The sequence below is a fragment of the Dromiciops gliroides genome, chromosome 5, assembly GCF_019393635.1.
Source record: "Dromiciops gliroides isolate mDroGli1 chromosome 5, mDroGli1.pri, whole genome shotgun sequence".
NCBI classification, from domain to species: domain Eukaryota; kingdom Metazoa; phylum Chordata; class Mammalia; order Microbiotheria; family Microbiotheriidae; genus Dromiciops; species Dromiciops gliroides.
Window position 1 is genome coordinate 7,206,535 of NC_057865.1, and position 17,754 is coordinate 7,224,288.

Consider the following 17,754-nt stretch of genomic DNA (forward strand, 5'->3'; position numbering starts at 1 on the left):
CACACAGACTCTCATACACATAAACACACACACATTCATACACATACATACGCACACACTCACACACACATATACTTTCTCTTACACACATATATATATATACTCCCTCTCCCTCTGTCACACACACAGACTCTCTCACACACACACACTCTCTCCCACATACACACATACATTCTCTCTCTTTTATACACACATACACACACACACACACACACATGCATACACCATCACACACACCATCACACACCAGTGTGGAATGAGCAATGATGTCAGGTGCACAACCACTTGGGGCTTTTGTTCCTTGTTTGTCCAGCAAAGATGAGCTGCCCTTGGCCTGCTCTCTTACAATGAGGCCCTAAGGGCAGACCCAGCTACTGTGGCACCTACCGGACTGAGCTCTGTGACGTCCCACTCGAGATATTCAGCCACGTGCATCATCTGACTGATGATGTTTTCCAGCTCCTGGATGGGACAAAGTGAACAAAAACATCAGAACGGCCTCTTGGTGCAAACCTCCCACCCCCACCCCCCCACCCTCCCCCGCCAGTAATCCAAAAGATCACATGCCCCCATCCTACTTAGCTGTGTAGACATGTTCTACCAGGAATGGTAAAGAGCTTTTAAATAACTGATTTAATAGTAATCTCCCCAGTCCCCAGGAAGGGGAAACCCAGAAGAAGGATTTAGCTCTTGGCATGGCTAGTCCCCCCTAGAGCCCTCCCCTGTGGGAAAGGAACGCCTGTATACTGCGCCCACCCTCAGTACCTCCACAAGGTGAGAATTCTCACTTCCCATCTGGCTTTGACACGCATGGAGAGAGGAAGGGAATGTTTCAAGGAAACGGAGCCAGGCTTAACTTTGGTGGGACATTTCAAAAAATGGTGTCTTACATTCTCATCTTGGCTGGGATCCTTTGGACATGTGCATGTCTGGCTGCAGATCAAGGACAAGCAAATACCTGGATTTTGCCTCACCTTTAGCCAATTCCCTTAAATGCAAATGCTCAGAAAGCAAAATCTGGACCAGAGAGGCAGGGCAATTGCCTAGGGCCACACAGCCCTTATGGGTCAGAGGTCGGATTCGAACCCATGCCTTCTTGACTCCAAGGCCAGCCCTCTACTCCCTATTCCAAGCTGCAGTGGTTTTTATAACCCCGAGGCTGAAAAATCCTTAGGAAAGTTATAATGGAAAATTCTGAACTTATTTCTTCTTTAATCATTTTCATTGATATCTTCTGTTGTTACCTCGTCTAAACTTCCCCGTATTTCTCTGTCTTCTCTTCCTGGAAAGCCACCCCTTATAGAAAGAATTATTTTTATGTAAAAACTAATATATGAGTTTATTTTTAATGAAGTTAAAATCCTTCCGTGCGTCACTCAGGAGTAGGAAAAAATTCCTCCTCACAATGTGTGGTGTCACTGTGGTATAAAAGCATGAAACATTTTTTTAGTTCTATGTAGAGCGATCTACATCTCTCTGTACAATATAAGAGGGGTGGGTCAGGTCCAAATGAAGGCCCCAGAGTATGCCTGGAAATTTCTTAAGGTTTGTCCTTCTTCTATTTGTTCAGCTATAGGTTTCTTTGGTTTGGTCCTGATGGGTGACATCCATCTTGTAGAAGATCCCTCCACTTAGGGAAACCGGAGACTTTGCTTAAACTGAGACTTCCTGAATTGCTCTACTGAAATGACTTGCACAGCTAGTAGGGGTCAGGGTGGTACCTGAGTCCATTTCTTCCTGACCTTGTCTGCAGAACAAACTCTATGTAGTTTGAAAGAAATGCAAGTTTTGTTCACTCTGTCTTTGAAAGTGAATGAAAGGAATTCTGAGATGTGTCTTTTCCTCATCTTTCATTTGAAATGGAGTGGATTTAACAGACAGGGCCAATAACAAGAAGTCTAAAGAGCTGTGGAGAATCTATCCTCCTGAGTCACATACATTCTCAGATGGGATCATCACTATGAGGGACTCTGAAGGAGGAGAGAATGGCACAAACCTCTGGGAGCAGAGAGTCTCTCTTTGCCATTTCATGTCTGTGACTCTGAGAGGGTGCTAGGTCACTTCAAGGGCAGCACAGTGTGCAGGCTCATCACTACATGTGGCTCGGTTTCTACTAGAAATGTGAGGGCCAGGATACCCTGTGGCTCTGGGTGTCTTTGGCAGATTCCTCTCTATTTGCATGGGACAGGGAGACAAGCAAAGGCCTAAAAGGGAACAATTCTGCATCCTGCAGAGACAGATGGGAGAATCTGAGGTTGGCCCGTGCATATTATCAGGACAGGGTGCTAAAGTCAGAATGTGAAAAGAGTGTGCCAGGCTACAACACTGTACTGACCCACAGCAGATGGAATTTAGCTGGGATCAATGTAAAGTCTGACCTCAGGACTCAAAAAGTCAACTTCACAAGTTTGTGATAGGGGAGTCATGGTGAGTGGGAGTTTTGTTCCAAAAAGACCCTTGGCATGATCAATATCAGCCCAATGTGTGACAAAGAAGTTAAAACAGAGGTCATATAATACTCGACTCCATCAAGAGCAGGGAACCTTTTAGGTACGCTGTACTCTGCCCCAGACTTCTCCCCCAGACCCAGGAAGGGCATCGATTGGAATACCTCATCTGCTCAGTAGAGGAAATCCACCTTGGGGTTCTACCTTGGCACCACCCTCTACCCCTCTGACCAGGGTGGGCCAGGAACTCCAAAGTCTCCATCCAAGGAGGGGGCTCAGGACAGGCATCTCTCCATTTCCCACTAAGCTACACTATTTGGGGGGCTTTTCCACCATTGCTCACTCCCCTTTTCAGCTTCCTTTTGTGACTTGCTTTACCCAGGAGTCCAGAAGCTCCTTGTCTTTCTTTTGTTGTCTGTATCCCGAGAGCTTAGCCCAATTCTTGGCACAGAGGAGGTATTTAAGAATTATTAACTATTAACTGTTTGGTTAGCATCAGGAGAATTGTGTTCTATCCTGATCACCACATTTTAGGAAAAATGCTGATAAACTGGAGAACACCTAGAGCAGGCCCATCTAGGTGGTCCAGGGCCTTGCAAGCATTCATATCAGGACCTACTGAAGGCAATAACCATTTGGCCTTAAGAAGAAAAGACTATGCCTTGTTTTGGAGTATCTGCAAAGCACAGAAATGAGGGGTGAGACTCCTGCTTCTGCTTGGCCCTGCGTGGAGGCTGTAGGGAGGCAAATTTAGGCTTAATGCTGGGCTGGGGACACAGAAACAACTTGTGAAAGATTGGACATATCCGCAGGTGGAAGGGGCTGCCCCTCAAGATGGGGGATTCACCCTTGTTGGAATTCTTCAAGTCAAGATGGAATACCTAGCTACCATGTTAAATGTAGAGTTGGCTGTTTTCAGGTAGCTAGTATAGACAGTCAGTGAGGTCGATCAGAGATCCTTTAGAGTCTGTGAAATATGGGGAGGAAAAGGGGCACTTAAAAGCAGGAGCCAGTCAGCTACAATTCAGCACTTTGCATTAGGGAAAATCATTGGGGGGGGGGAGGGAGGCTATGAGGGTTAAGTGACTTGCCCAGGGTCACAAAGCTAATAAGTGTCAAGTGTCTGAGGTCAAATTTTAATTCAGATCCTCCTGAATCCACAGCTGGTGCTTTATCCAGTGTACCGCCTAGCTGCCCCAAAAGTCATTTCTAATGTCATCCATCAGCATAATTTCTCAAATTCTGTCTTTGAATTTGACTGTAACTATTGCTAATGGTTTATTTTTTGTTTGTTTTAATAGCCAAAAATATTAGACTGAGTTTCATTATGGTGGTTTCTCTGTGGAGCAAAATACTAATAAATATGACAAAGAAAAAAAAAAGACAGGAGATGAGTGTGGGATTGCATTGGGATAGGGAACTCTCAGGTGAGGAAATATGGGCAGGTGGACAGCTCCTCTGTACCCTCTAGCCTTAGAGATGTGTTTAGGGTGCAGAAAGGTTTTGTGTCAGCCCCGGGTCCCCAAGACATACACAGAACGCAATACAAACTAAACCATATCAAAGACACAATCTGCAAAAGGGGCAGTTAGGACCATTGCAATAAATAACTTGAGTGGTCCTGAGTGTTAGGCATTGGTACAGTCACTGGAGAGACCCAACATGTTAATATTTCAAAAAATCACTAAGCAGGAGCCCATGAGAATTCACAAACTTCAAAGCCTGGCAAAGAATACATTCATGACCTCCAAGGGGAAGGAGTAGTGGAAACATCCTTGAGGGATGTTTTAAAGGGGAAAAATGCTTGTTAGAAGCAAATCAGGAGACCTTGGTCCCCATTCTGCCATGAAACAGAAATGGCTATGCCTCTGGGAAGATCACATCCCCTTTCTAAACTGAATTTCCTCATCTGTAGTATGAGGAAGTTGGATTAAGGGATCTCCTGGGTCCTGCAGAGTTGTAAAAGTCAATGACCCCTGTGCCCACATGGAGCAAACAAAGACGTCCAGGCACCTCAAGAGTGATGGCCACTGGAAAAATCTCTGCTACTTAAACATCCAAAAATTCCACAGTTACAATCAATTGACAATCGTGGTCATTTCCATGAGCCAAAGGTCTTCTCTTTCCTTTTTTTAATGGCCTTGATCTCTCTCCAGAATCACTAATGTACCATTAGCCTCCTCCTTCCTTACATAAAAACGTCTCCAACTTCACTTCATCACTTGTAAAAGTCTATCTGTACTCTGTTGAGGGGATTGACATGGAGTGACGGGGCCAACTAGTGTGGGGAAGGCTTTATTGAATAGATGGTTCCATTGATCAAAATGTAGATCCTTTTAGAGTGGACTTTTATATTCCAAACTTTTCATAATCCTACACTTAATATTTTATTAGAAGTTATTCTTTCATGGTCTTAGGAAAGATAAAATTAGAACATGGATATAATGCACAGTCAAGTGGAGTCTTAGAGGGAAAAGAGACCTCCAAATTGATTTGGACGCTCCTCAGAAATTAGGGGCAACTTTGACAGAATTCTAATAAAATGATCATTTTTAACAGATTTGCGGGTGAAGGCACCTGAAGAAACCTGTCTCTGTGTCTCTCTCCGTATCTCTATGTCTCTGTGTCTCTGTATCTCTCTGTCTCTCCTATTTATAATATCTTTTCTTATCTTCCTCTTCAGCAACTGGAGCTTATAAAATATAGACTGGGAGCCTACTCCTATGGTATAGGGCCTGGTCTAAGCCATAGATACATTCATCTAGTATTCCCCCCAAAAAAATACATAATTGGGAGCCCAGAAAACACTTGGAATCAGGAAGACTTGAGTTTGAATCCTGCCTCAGATACCTGCTAGCAGAATGATTTGGGGAAATTCCCTGGCCACCCTGGCTGTCCTCATCGGGTAAATGAAGGCACTGGAACCAATGAACTCTAAGGCCTCTCTGAGCTGTAAGTTTATGTTCCTGTGAAGGTGAGGGCCACTTTCATCCCCCAGAGGAGTTATTTCTCAAGACGGAGCCGTCTGAGCTTTTTTTATTCTTCCTGCTCCCAAACCAATATCATATTCTTTTTGTTGTATTAATTGAAAGACCCCCGTTCCCCATTCTGTCCTTTCCCTGTTTTGAGTTCAGATGTGAAAAATCCTGTAGTTCACCACACTAAGGTCCCGTGTCAATAACCCAGTTCCAACAATTGTCTTCTTGGATCTCTGACCCAGGAAACTCAAGTTTACAAAGGAATTGGGGGGAGCCAGTTTGCATTAGCAAAGCCCATAAATGATACATTACCAGCCTCTGCAGAAAGAAGAAATTGGAAATGATCAAGGAAAATCTGAAGGAAAAACATGCAATTACCGAACTGTCCAGGAAGCCATTGCCGTCAGTGTCATAGAGGCGGAACATGACTGAAAGAAAAGAGGCAGGAGATTAGGCAGGTATAGAAGCATCCTATGGGGCTAATTCAGATTGACCTCCAGATAGTTCTAAGTACACATCCTGTCCAGTGATTGGGCCTCTGTTCCACAGGCCCTGCCAGGTTCTCACTGTCCAAAGAAGCAGCCAATGACATCTGCCATCAATCAGAGGTGATTAAGAAGCCACTAAATCATCTGCCATATTCAGCATTGACCTATGGAAGCATCCTGTGGGGACCAGGAAAAAGCAAAGGCTTGAAACCAAAAGGACAATGGACATAGGCTACTACTATCTCTCCTCAGGAAAGTAGCCAGACTTGGACAAAGAGACAGAAAATCCAATTTATTTGGCATCCACCACTCTCCAGGCATGAGGACAAGTGGCTTATTCTCTCAGACTCAGTTTCCTCTTGGGCAAATGAAGCTGATGATACCTGGCTGGCCTCTCTCAGAACCACAGGGATGACCATAGCCCACAGTTAAGAACCTAGGCTCTTTGAGGTCCCTGTACACCCAGAGTTCATCACAGTGTCTGGGGCACAGTGTAGACTCTCTGAATGCTTATTCCTTGTTAATCTGTGGGGAACTCCTTTAAGAATCGGATGGGCAGGGTCTGGACCTAGGATTTTACAATTTGGGGATTTCCCAGTTGAAGAATCTCTCATCTCTCCTCTCTCCTCTCTCTCTCTCATTCCTACTCCTACTCCTCTTCTCCTCTCTTCTCCTCTCTTCTCTTCTCCTCTCCTCTCTTCTCCTCTCTTCTCCTCTCTCTTTCACACACACACACACACACACACACCCCTGTATCTTCTCTGCACCTTACAGTCTTAGGACTACAACATCAGAAATCTGTGTGCAGGGTCACCCAGCCCAGCTGTGTCACAGGTAACACTGGATTTTCCCAGGTTCCAGACAAGGTCTCCATTCATTACACTGCTCAGCATCACTTGGTGGCCCAACTGGGCATCAGAAATATGCATCTCACTTATTGGTTATCTATCTGACTCGGGACTCGGGACAAGTTACTTGCCTCCTTTCGGCATTAGTTTCCTCATCTATAAAATGGGGATCCTGACAGAAACATATAAAGCATTATAAAGAGATAGATATGGTAGAAAGGGCCGAGGTATTGAAGAAGAACCTTCCCCTTTCTTTAAAATGCTTCAGTCACTGGAGAAGGTTCTAGTTGGCAAGGTGGAGTAGATAACAAATCCCTTGCTTAACAAACTTCCCAGGACGCTCTGATGTCAGCTCTCAGCCCAAGCGCAGTGGTTTATGGACAGCAGCTAAGTTAAACACACCTTTGCTTATTGACAGACACCCCCCCAAAATTATTCCAGGGCTACAGTAAAACCTCCCCAAAGATATGCATTTTGTTACTTTTAAGTGTTGTACTTTGGATATTAATTAAATTAAATCAGTCAGTATGACAGTAACAGCTGCAGTTAAAATGTCAATTGTGAGTTCATGCCCCCTCTCCCCCCACAAGTTCAGTATTAACCTCTGAAGTTGTTCAGCAAACATTTTGTACCTAGAACTGCAATGGTTTACTGATGAATGAACCACACTGGGGCCAATCCCTTCAAGGCTCAGGCTTTCTGAGGCCCCTGTCTGGAGTGGGCTGCTGAAGCCAGTTCTACCCTGGAAATTAGACTTGGACTTCTATCATTTTATGGCTGGGGAGGTTTGTTTTACAATAATAAATGGGGGCAGGGCAGCTAGGTGGCACAGTGGAAAGAACAGTGGTCTTGGATTCAGGAGGACCTGAGTTCAAATCTGGCCTCAGACACTTAACACCAGCTAGTGACCCTTGGCAAGTCACTTAACCCCAATTGCCTCACCAAAATAATAATAATAATAATAATAAACGGGGGTAGGGAAAGATGAATCAATTAAGGCCAACTTATGAATAAAGACAGGCCCACAGATGCTTATCAAAAATGGATATAAGAAGATTCAAGTCATCTTGGCCCACTTATAAAAATACGTATACAATTATAGATATTCATTGAATATACAAACAACTGGAGCTTCTTAGTACATTTATTTACATGAGCAAGAAGGACATGATTCATTTTTACTATGTCCTGTCCCATACCAATGTATGGTGTCTTCCACACTGTTACTGATAGTAAGAGGGGCAACTCATCCTAGTGGCTGGTAAAGGAGATCTGGGTTTGAATTTTGCCTCTGTGAGATCCTAGACAAATCACTTCCATTCTCAGTGGCCTGACTGGCCCTAACTCTGATGACTAGAAGTTATAGAGAAGTTGCTAAATAAACCACGGGTCTGGAACAACCTCACTGAAGCGACGCCATCTCTCCAGTGATTCCCACAGAGAAGCCACTGTCCCCTAGAGAATGATGGGAGAACCCACCACATACGAAGGGAAAATATTTGATTTATTCTGAGAATTTTAAGATTCAGGCTTTTGTATTCATTTAAATGGGGTTTTCTCTAAACTAGAAAAATGTTTACTAGGATGAATTTGCCAGTAGGAAACTCTTATGAGCCCCATCATCCTGCCTGCTGCAAGAGTTATCCCAGGGATGGCTTCAGCGAGTCCCCGAGGATGAGTCCATCTCAATGCTCACAGAGAGAAGAACACAGGCCCAAAATGAGTTCATTTGATTTCTCCAATATTCAATATGGCATCTGGGTGGATACAGCCTCTTCAATCCTTCCATTGTGTCTCTTACTGCTGCTGCTGTTCTGTCATTTCTGACTCTTTGTGACACCGTTTGGGGTTTTCTTGGGTTGTCATTTCCTTCTCCAGCTCATTTAACAGATGAATAAACTGAGGTAAACAAAATAAAGTGACTTGCCCAGGGTCACACAGGTAGTAAGTCTCTGAGGCCAAGGTCTTCCTGACTCCAGGTCTGATGCTCTATCCATTTTTCTCCCTAGCTTTGCAAGTAAGCATATGTATATAGAGAGAGCATAGGTCTACATGTAAGCTCATACACCTAATAATTTGCATTGTTCACAAAAGCACAAAGCCATATGTATATGTGTACTCATATGCATCTCTCTCTCTCTCTCTATATATATATATATACATATATGTATATAAAACATATATATAGAAAGTGGATTATGCAAAGACTGGTACATGACACAGAGACTCAAACTAGTAGGTAGCCATACATCAATGACATAAGGAGAGAAGACACAATTCTGGGGAGTTAAGGGACTGAGTTCTCCAAGGAAGATCCCCCACAATGCCTTTCTGTGTAACCTTGGGCAAATCACTTCATCGTTCTGAAGCTAGTTTTGTCATCTATAAGGCAGGGGTGGAAGGAGGTAAACACATTGTCCATAACTCCCAGGACTACTGTGAGAAAAGCATTTTATAAAGTTTAAATGTGCCATGCAAGTGTGATCTGCTCTTGTCTTCATGGATACTCTGTTTTTTTAATTGGGTCCATATGAAAACAGTCTTGGGACAAGCCGCTCCATCATGTTCTTAATGCTTTTCTATTTAACATTCCAAGGATTCTTGAACACTGGTGATACATAACTGCTTCGCACAGGTGCAGACACAGCCTCAGAGGGTAAGCTCATTTTGCTGAGGAGGACTCACAGAAAGAAGCCTTGGAACCATTGTGGGTACAAACAGGGATAGCAAGGGATGGCCCGTAGCCCATCTTGTTCTCATGTGGTCAGATCTCGATTCTGTCACAGAACAAGTTCGCCTTCTCTCTCAGTTTTTGTCATCTTTTGAAAGTCTGTCATCTGTTCCTTCATGTAAGTCTTCAATAAAGAGGAGGGCCATGAATGGAATGCTGCGATGACCAGGTGACCTCTTGGATCACTAAGAACTCTTGTCGCTCATAGATCTGAGAGTCTTCAGGAAGCCCTAGTTTGCATACCAAGTCTGTTATGGGACTAGGAGGATCTTCCCAGGTTCTGCTCTGGGAAAAGCTTCTCACCTTCCCCACCCCATCACCTCTGATTTTCCTTTCACCTTTCATGGAGCATGGCAGGTCGTGAGGTCATCAGGAAATGTGGATCACCATCTTAGCTCTAGCACTAAGTAGCCCAGCCACCTTGGGGAAATCCCATATTTCACTCAACTGTAGTAAAGGCTAAGGTTGGATGGGCAATCTCATTCCAGTGTGTCCAGGTACAAATGTCAGGGCAGTGAGTAGATGCTGCATATAGGTTTCTCTCTTCCTTTCATTGGGGAGAGTTGATTTGGACTCAATCCTTCAGTCTTTTAATAAGGGGGAGAATAAAATCTCACCCCTTCCCTCCCTCCCCCCTCCTACTATGGCAGGTGATCACACATGGCCAAGAAATATAAACACAAGTGTTTGTCTACATGAGCCCCAGACCAGCTTCCTCAACTTTGTACTTTTTTTTTCCTGAGCATGGCTGATGTAACAGTGATCCCAGCTCTGGTGGAAACCTTCTGAAAATGCCTGGGAGCTCCCTGGTCTGGCTGCTGGTCACCTAGTAGGGAAGAAAACGACCAGTGCCATTGGAATGAGCTACAACTGCTGTCTGGCTAGAAGCCATGGACTTTGATAGAGCTGCTTAGACAGGATCCAGAAGGTGAAAAGATGAAATCTCTGATCAGTAGCATACACATTTGTTCATGGTCCCTAATTCACAAACTGTTGATATTTTAAGTATTGACCTTGTGATCAAGGAGAACAGAAAAGATGAGCCACTGTTTCATGGCTTATGAATTTGTCAGTGTGACTTTTTTGTAATATACTTGTTTCTTGGGAGATGAAGAGGAAGATGAGATGAGGAAGAGACTGGTAAAAATAAAGAGGAGAAGGAAAAGGAGGAAGAGGAAGAATAGAAAAGAAGGAGGAGAAAGAAGAATAGAAGGAATAAGAGGAAAGAAAGGAAAGAGAAAAGGAAAAAGAAGAGGAAGAGTAAGAAGAGATGGAGGATGGGGCAGCTAGGTGGTGCAGTGGATAGAGAAATGGCCCTGGATTCAGGAGAACCTGAGTTCTAATTCAGCCCCAGACACTTGACACTTACTAGCTATGTGACCCTGGGCAAATCACTTAACCCTCAATGCCCTGCCAGAAAAAAAGAATAATAAAGAAGAGATGGAGGAGGGGAATGGTGATGATGAAGAGAAGAAAAAGGAGTAAAAGTGTGAGAATATTATTACCAGGGGACCCCTGCTGAGAGAGCATTCGTTGACCTTTCTAAGGTCAATTCAGCCTCCAGATGTTACCTCACAATTCATGGACAGTCTTCGAGTCATGTCAATCAATGGACTTGAATGCTACCAGCCAATTAGCTTGGGGGGACCACCTCTCTTCCTGGCCCCCAGGGAGCTTCCTCTCACAGAGACAGGATCTTGCTTTTGGTAAGTGTGGGTCTGCTAGGTGGAGGAAGCTCTTTCTCTCTTTCTCTCCTGGGTAGATATTTGCTAGACTTTCCTATTCTTTCAGAGACACATGTTCTCTCTTTGCTAACCTCTAATATACTTTCATAAAGGCTTAATGCCTAAACTGTCGCTGAAGCTTCTAATTTTTAAGTAAATCCTAGCTAGCTTTCCCAATACTGGGGACAGGTAAGGTGACCACATACATCTAGTTTTAATCATCACAAAAGGAAGAATGGAAAAGAAGGAGGAAGAAGAGGAAGAGAAGGAAGAAAAAGAAAGGAAAGAGAGAAGGAAAAAGAGGAGGAGGAGGAGGAGGAGGAGGAGGAGGAAGAGGAGGAGGAAGAACAGGAAGAGGAGGTGAGTCTACCTAGACTGACTTTAAGCTCCATGGACAGACTTGAGCAAGTGATCAATAAAGCTTTACCAGTCAAACCAGAACAGTCCATGTATTGAAAACAAGTCAATAAAACAAGGTCTACAGTAACAGAACTTCAAAAAAACTTGGAAATAGAAACAAAACAAAGATCTTTCACTCATGGTCTGCTCATTTGTGGGTCCCTGCTTTGTCAAGTATGAAGGGTCGAGATAAGAATGTTCTTGGAAGCTGTTCAGAGAGGACACAGTGTACACTAGACCAAGTGTCAACTTGTGGCTGGGAAGGTCTGGGTTCAGATCTTACTACTAAGAATTATTGTTTGGGTGACCCGGGGCAAGTCATTAAACCTGGCAGCCTCAGTTACATCATCTTAAATTAGGGATGATTTTGGTCTCTACACCACAAGGCTGTGAGAACCCAATGACTAAAGCTCCCAGCATAATCCTCTTTAAAAAGCAGACACTCAAAAATACTTGTTGAATGAACAAATGAATTTGTGAATAAATTTAATCACCAGACAGGAAAAAATGCATCCACATAATGTATTAAAAAAAAAAAAAACTTTCCTTAATCATTGGGCTGTCACCATGATGTGAGGGCAATCATTATTATACTAAGTGATGAGATTAAAGTAATCATTTAAAACCTAATGAAAATCTCAATGGGAGGTAAAGGAAGTAGGAGAAGTTAAAAAAAAGATTTTAAATACAGAGAAGGTTCAAGGAGAGAATAAAAAATACCTTAAGGGATATAAAGGTAGAATCATGTGGCACATAGCCAGGAATCTCAAACTTTGGATTCCCATGGCCCCTTTATACTCTCAGATATTATGAAGGAGCCCAAATTGCTTTTTTTAGTGTATCTTGTACATATTCATATTTTTGCCACATTAGAATATTGTTTTTAAATTTTAGTGTTAGTACAAAACTTGTTTTGACTTCATGGAGTCATAGTATTTCAAACTACTGAGGAAACTAAGTACCTGAGGGATTGATGACGAGCCAAGAAATAGTAAGAGGGGGAGGTTGAAAGTGTTATGGAGATGAAGGGAGTAGAACCAATGGCACTAAAGAACCCAGCGAAGGTGAGAATGCTACAGAGTCCCCAGGATTCAGAAGTACAAGATAACTGGCAACAATGTGTTGAAAAATGTAGCCCTAACTTCCCAGAAGACCCACAACAGGCTTCAAGGTAAGGAAGATGCAGAAGGATGAGTTAAAAGGAGCAGGGAGCTGACAGGCTGCCGGGCCCCAATCTTCTCCTTTAAAGCAGGTGACCCAGAGGTCCAGAGATGTGAGACCCTGCCTGAGATCGCTCTGCCAGGAAGGCACCAAGGCCTGAATCAGACTCACCTAGAGTCCGCCCCCCTCCCTCTGTCGAGCAGTGTCTCTCCTGGGGAGAGAAGGAACGTTTGTAAATTGAGAGCAAGATGAGATTCTGCTGAAATGTATGAGTTCGGAGGATTTGCTGTCTGTTCAGCACAAAGCATGTGCACGTCAGGCACTTGAGGAGAGAAGGCACCAAATGATCCTGCTATGTGGCTCCTCATTGACTAAAATGGCTAAGGAAAATGCCCCAATAGACCACGTGTCACCCTCAGCGTCCAGGGAGGTTTCAGGGAGGGCCGATATCCTACTGATGGGCAGACCCTCTTAGAGGATTGCTGGAAGGAGGAGGACAGGAAACACCCCCCTCCCAGGATGACACGGTGAGGATGAGGTGGAACTGTTTGTTTGTGTTCGTATAGGGACCATCCACCAGAAGGCGAACACTGATGCACGTTCAACAATCAGCAAACCCGGCATGGGGCTGCCAGGCACGAGAACAAAACAGTCTCTGCCCACAAGGAGCCCCCATTCTGACCCAGCCTGGCCTACGAACAGGGTAAGACCCTGAAATGCCTTCTCCACGTTGAAGGAGAAGTCCCTGCTGTCAGCGGGCAGGCAGACCATCGAAGGCATCAGGACGTGGGCCCGTCACCAAACCTGAGAGCGTGTGGGCAGTTACTGTGTGGAGCAGAGGGGACAGTCCTCCTGAAGGGCATCAACACCCCGCTAAGCATGCTACAGGGTCAAGGACAAGCATTCACAACAATGCAGAAGTACATGACGAGTTGCACCGCCTCACGATCGCCACCAGAGGGAGGCCCTTCACCACAGTTGACGACCTGGCTATTCTCAGTGACAGCCAAAGGATCTGGGGGAGTCAGCAGGGGCAGTGTCCACGTGGAGCTGCGGTCCCAGGATCTGGACCTCAGGCAGCAAATGAAGCCATCACCATCCCTCCCTGGCCTGCTGAGCTGCCACTTGCCTGGCACACACGAGGTGTTGGTGTGCAAAGCTGTGAGCTAGCTCACACTCTAGGGAGGGGGTAGAAGGGCCGGGGACCCACGTATGGCAGTACTCCTCAGGGTGGAAACCGTCCCATGATGCGGGGAATTCTTCACACATCAGGCACTGCCAGGCCCCAGGGGCCACCCTGGAGGAGCACACCCCGCCCCCCCACCCCAGCCCAGCAGCCTCCAAAACAAGGCTGACTTTGTGTGACCAGGATTGTAGGCAGGCACACCCAGGCTTCCAGGGACTAGATCCCCACTGGGATGCACAGGCCCTCTCCCCATGGGTCAGGGACGATGGGTCAAGGGAGCTTGGACCAGAAGCCACCCCTTAGAGGACTCAAATTAGCCCCAGAAGCAGGCTCAGTGCCAAGCCCCACACTGGGGGTGACTATCAGCAGGTTTTGGGGGTTTTAAAGTAGTGATAAATGTGTCCTGTCATCAGGGCCCCAGTCCCAGAGCTATAACTAACTATTGTGACACACAAGAAAAGATAAAAGACACATTCCTGGGGCCAAAGGCCCCAGGGGGTCCAGGACAAGTGAAGAGATGGGACTGAATAAGTGGGGTCTCTGGCCACAGAACACAGGTTCCTGAAGGTCAGACCCTGGGACAGTGAACCAGTGTTACGGGGATCCTTGTGACACCGGCCTCTGAGACAGGCCACCCCAAGGTCACTGCCAATGAGCAGCCTAGTGGGAAGGCTTGGAGAGCAGTGCAAGGGAACTACCCTCCACTCTTGGCTTGAGCCATTCTCCCTAAGGAGGAGCTGATCTGGGGATGGGGGAGTGGGTTGGTTTGGTTTGGTTTGACCATATGAAGGAGTGTACCTGCTCCAGCATTCTCTAAATCTCCATCCTAGCCCTGGGATAAAGCTCTGACCTCTCTCCCTAGTTACCTTCCATTCCCATCTCATGGATGTAAGGTAATGGAGAACTTACACTCTAGTTTGTCTTCAGGTCTCCCTCGTTCAAGCAAGGACAAGTAGCAGACAATATCCTTCAGTTGGATGACCTGTGGCTGATGCAGACTGGCTGGAGAAGTATGGGGTGGAGTCACAGCACCTTTATTCATCCGCAGACCTGCAAAGAAGTGATTCCACTTTAAATACTGGATCAGTGTCCTTAGCCTAGTCTGTGCAAAGGTCTCCCTAATGATCCAGAGAGCCTGGAGGAGACGCAATCAGAGATTCTATGGAGAAGTCCCCACAGCAGGAGCACAACCAGAAGAAGCTCTCAGTCTGGGGAAAATCTTCACTCAGACCAAAGGCTTTAAATCCTAGCTTCTTAAACCAACCTTGATACTCTAGGAAGAGTGAAAATTAGTCCAGTGAAAAGGGGCTGAGAGTGGAAAAGTTTAAGAAGCTGTGTTCTGAATTATCATTAATAAGGAAATGGAAAACAAACAGGAACTTTTCTCACGTGATTTTGAGAAAGAGCTGGGCACACTTGGCAAATTGAAAAGGATTTTATTTCTTTTTGTAGTTTAATACTATGAAAATTACTACCCGACCCACAATACTGAAACAGTATTTGGAAGGGGGAAAAAAGCTGTTTCTAGTAAATGAAAACATTCTCCCATAGTACCTGGCAGAAGGTATTTAAAAACAAAAAGGAAAACATTTCAGGACCTGCACACAAGGCATGTGTGAGGACCATTGCCACATCAGGAATCACAAGAAGCAGCATTCTCCAAACACCACCAAAAAAGGCCTGTGAGAGAGCCACCAGACTGGCAATTTACAGAAAGGCACTAGAACAATCTAAAAACACAAAACAGAAAACTTTAATTCCATGTTGCCCAATTAAAAATGACAACATAAAAGAATAAGAAATTAATTCAGAAATCAAAGTCATCTGAAATTCCTGATTTTGTTTGATCACCTAGTGAAAGCAAATACCAAATGAAACAGTGAGAGAAGAATTCAACTATGGCAAAAAAAGGAAAGAAATAATCCAATACCAATCCAAGATTTTCCTGCATGGCCTTGGGAAGAAAAGAAATAAGAGGTTAGAGAGAATCCCTGAAGGAAGATGTGGAAAATGTCTAATTGTCAATATAAGAAATCCAACAAAACAAGATTGGATGAGAAAAAGAAAGCTTCCCCAATGTCAACAAAAGGAACAAGACCCCTTATGTCAAACTAGGTGGCAAACTAGAAAATGGTTGGAGTCAGTTGAGATCTACAGTTACTGGCTAAAATGCTTCCCAGAGGCGCACAGATGACTAACAATAGCATTTTAATGATTCGTCTCTGATGTAAGCCTGGTTTTGTCTCTCTTAACAGAAGGCTCTGCTTGTTTATTATCAAAAGAGAATAGCATAAGTGACTTCACCAAAAATAATCCAATATGTGTTTATGTGCTTTACATAAGATGTTCAAGGACTGTATAATTTTTTTAATCTATAAACATTTGCAAGAAAGGAACATATTTGCTTAAGAATAAAAATTCTGAAGGGTGCCAAAAGCAATTTGTTTATTCACTAAATAATGAACAAGTTGCCTAAAAGCATTGAAACATTTATACTGCCTTTGTTCCTTACCATGAGCCTCTGACTCGGTTCTGCACTCACGACTTAGGTTTTACAACTAGACAAAACAGATTCAAGTATCGAGAGGATATTTGAGATCATTTGATCATCATTTATTAAGTGCCTACTATGTGCCAGGTACTGTGCTAAGTAGTGGGGATATGAAGAAAAGGAAAAGATGGTTTCTGTTTTCAAAGAGCTCACAGTCTAATGGGGTGGGGAGGGCAACATGCAAACAGCTATGGACAAACAAGAAACTATCTTGGAGGGAAGGCACTATGATGAAGAAGACTGAAGGAAACCAAAGAATAGAGGAGGAGGAAATGATGGAGTAGAGAACTCCAGACTTGGGCACAGTCAATAGGGATGAAGATCCTTAGTCAAGAAATAGCCAGGAGGCTGGTATCGCTGGACCATAGATAACGTGGAAAACGGAGGCTAAGAAGAAAACTGCAAAGGGAGGAAGCTACAGGCTAGGGAGAGCTCTCTCCAAGCGAAGTCTCCTGGAGGCGATGCAGAGCCACTGGAGCAGACTGAATGGGGAGAAGTGGGAAGGATGACCTTCAGATTTGTGCTTCAGAAAGTCTAATTGGACGCGCCAGTGTGAAATGAAGTGAGGAGAGACTTGAGGCAGGGGGACTAAGCATCTGGCTACAGCAATACAGTACAGTCATGAGGTGACAAGAGCCTGCAAAAAGATGGTGGGAGGGCCAGAGGACAGGCATAAACTGAGAAATGATAAGAAAGAAGAACCCATAGGATTTGGCAAATTATGGGACATGGGGGGTGGTGGTAAGAGACTGTGAGGAGGTGAGGATAAAATTAGGTTGTGAACCCAGGTGACTGAGAGGAAGGGGAAAGAATATGTGGGTGTGAACTCAGTTTGGGGCATGTAGGACTTAGGATGTCTACAAAACATCCAGTTAAAGATGTCCAATAGGCAATTAGAAAAGTGAGACTAGAGATCTGAAGAAAGGGTGGGGCTGGATGCATAAATTAGAATTATCTACATACCACTAACAGGTGAATCTGTGAACGTTAATGAGTTCAGCAGGTAAAAATGTAGAGAGTAAAAAGAAAGAAGAATCCAGAAAAGAGACTAGGTGGGCCAGCACAGTTAATGGGTATGTACTGGATGGAGATTGACCAAACATGACTAAGAAGGAGTGGCCAGAAAGATAGTAGGAAAATCAAGAGACAGAGAAAAAGAGAGACAGAGAGAGACAGAGAGAAACAGAGACAGAAAGGGAGACACAGAGACAGACAGACAGAAAGAGAGAGAGAGATAAAGA

At 44.4% G+C, this 17,754-nt stretch overlaps 1 protein-coding gene across 6 annotated transcripts in view; it reads right to left on the bottom strand.

Moving 5' to 3' along the window:
- Positions 1 to 17,754, bottom strand: part of DGKB (diacylglycerol kinase beta) — a 692,138-nt gene that overhangs the window by 473,577 nt on the left and 200,807 nt on the right. For all 6 annotated transcript variants that reach the window (XM_043968094.1, XM_043968091.1, XM_043968093.1 and 3 more), the window contains 3 exons: positions 14,872 to 15,012; positions 5,804 to 5,853; positions 388 to 462 (listed from right to left, as the gene is read on the bottom strand). In XM_043968094.1, the coding sequence (XP_043824029.1) occupies positions 388 to 462; positions 5,804 to 5,853; positions 14,872 to 15,012 (266 nt within the window). The remainder of the gene's footprint in view (positions 1 to 387; positions 463 to 5,803; positions 5,854 to 14,871; positions 15,013 to 17,754) is intronic.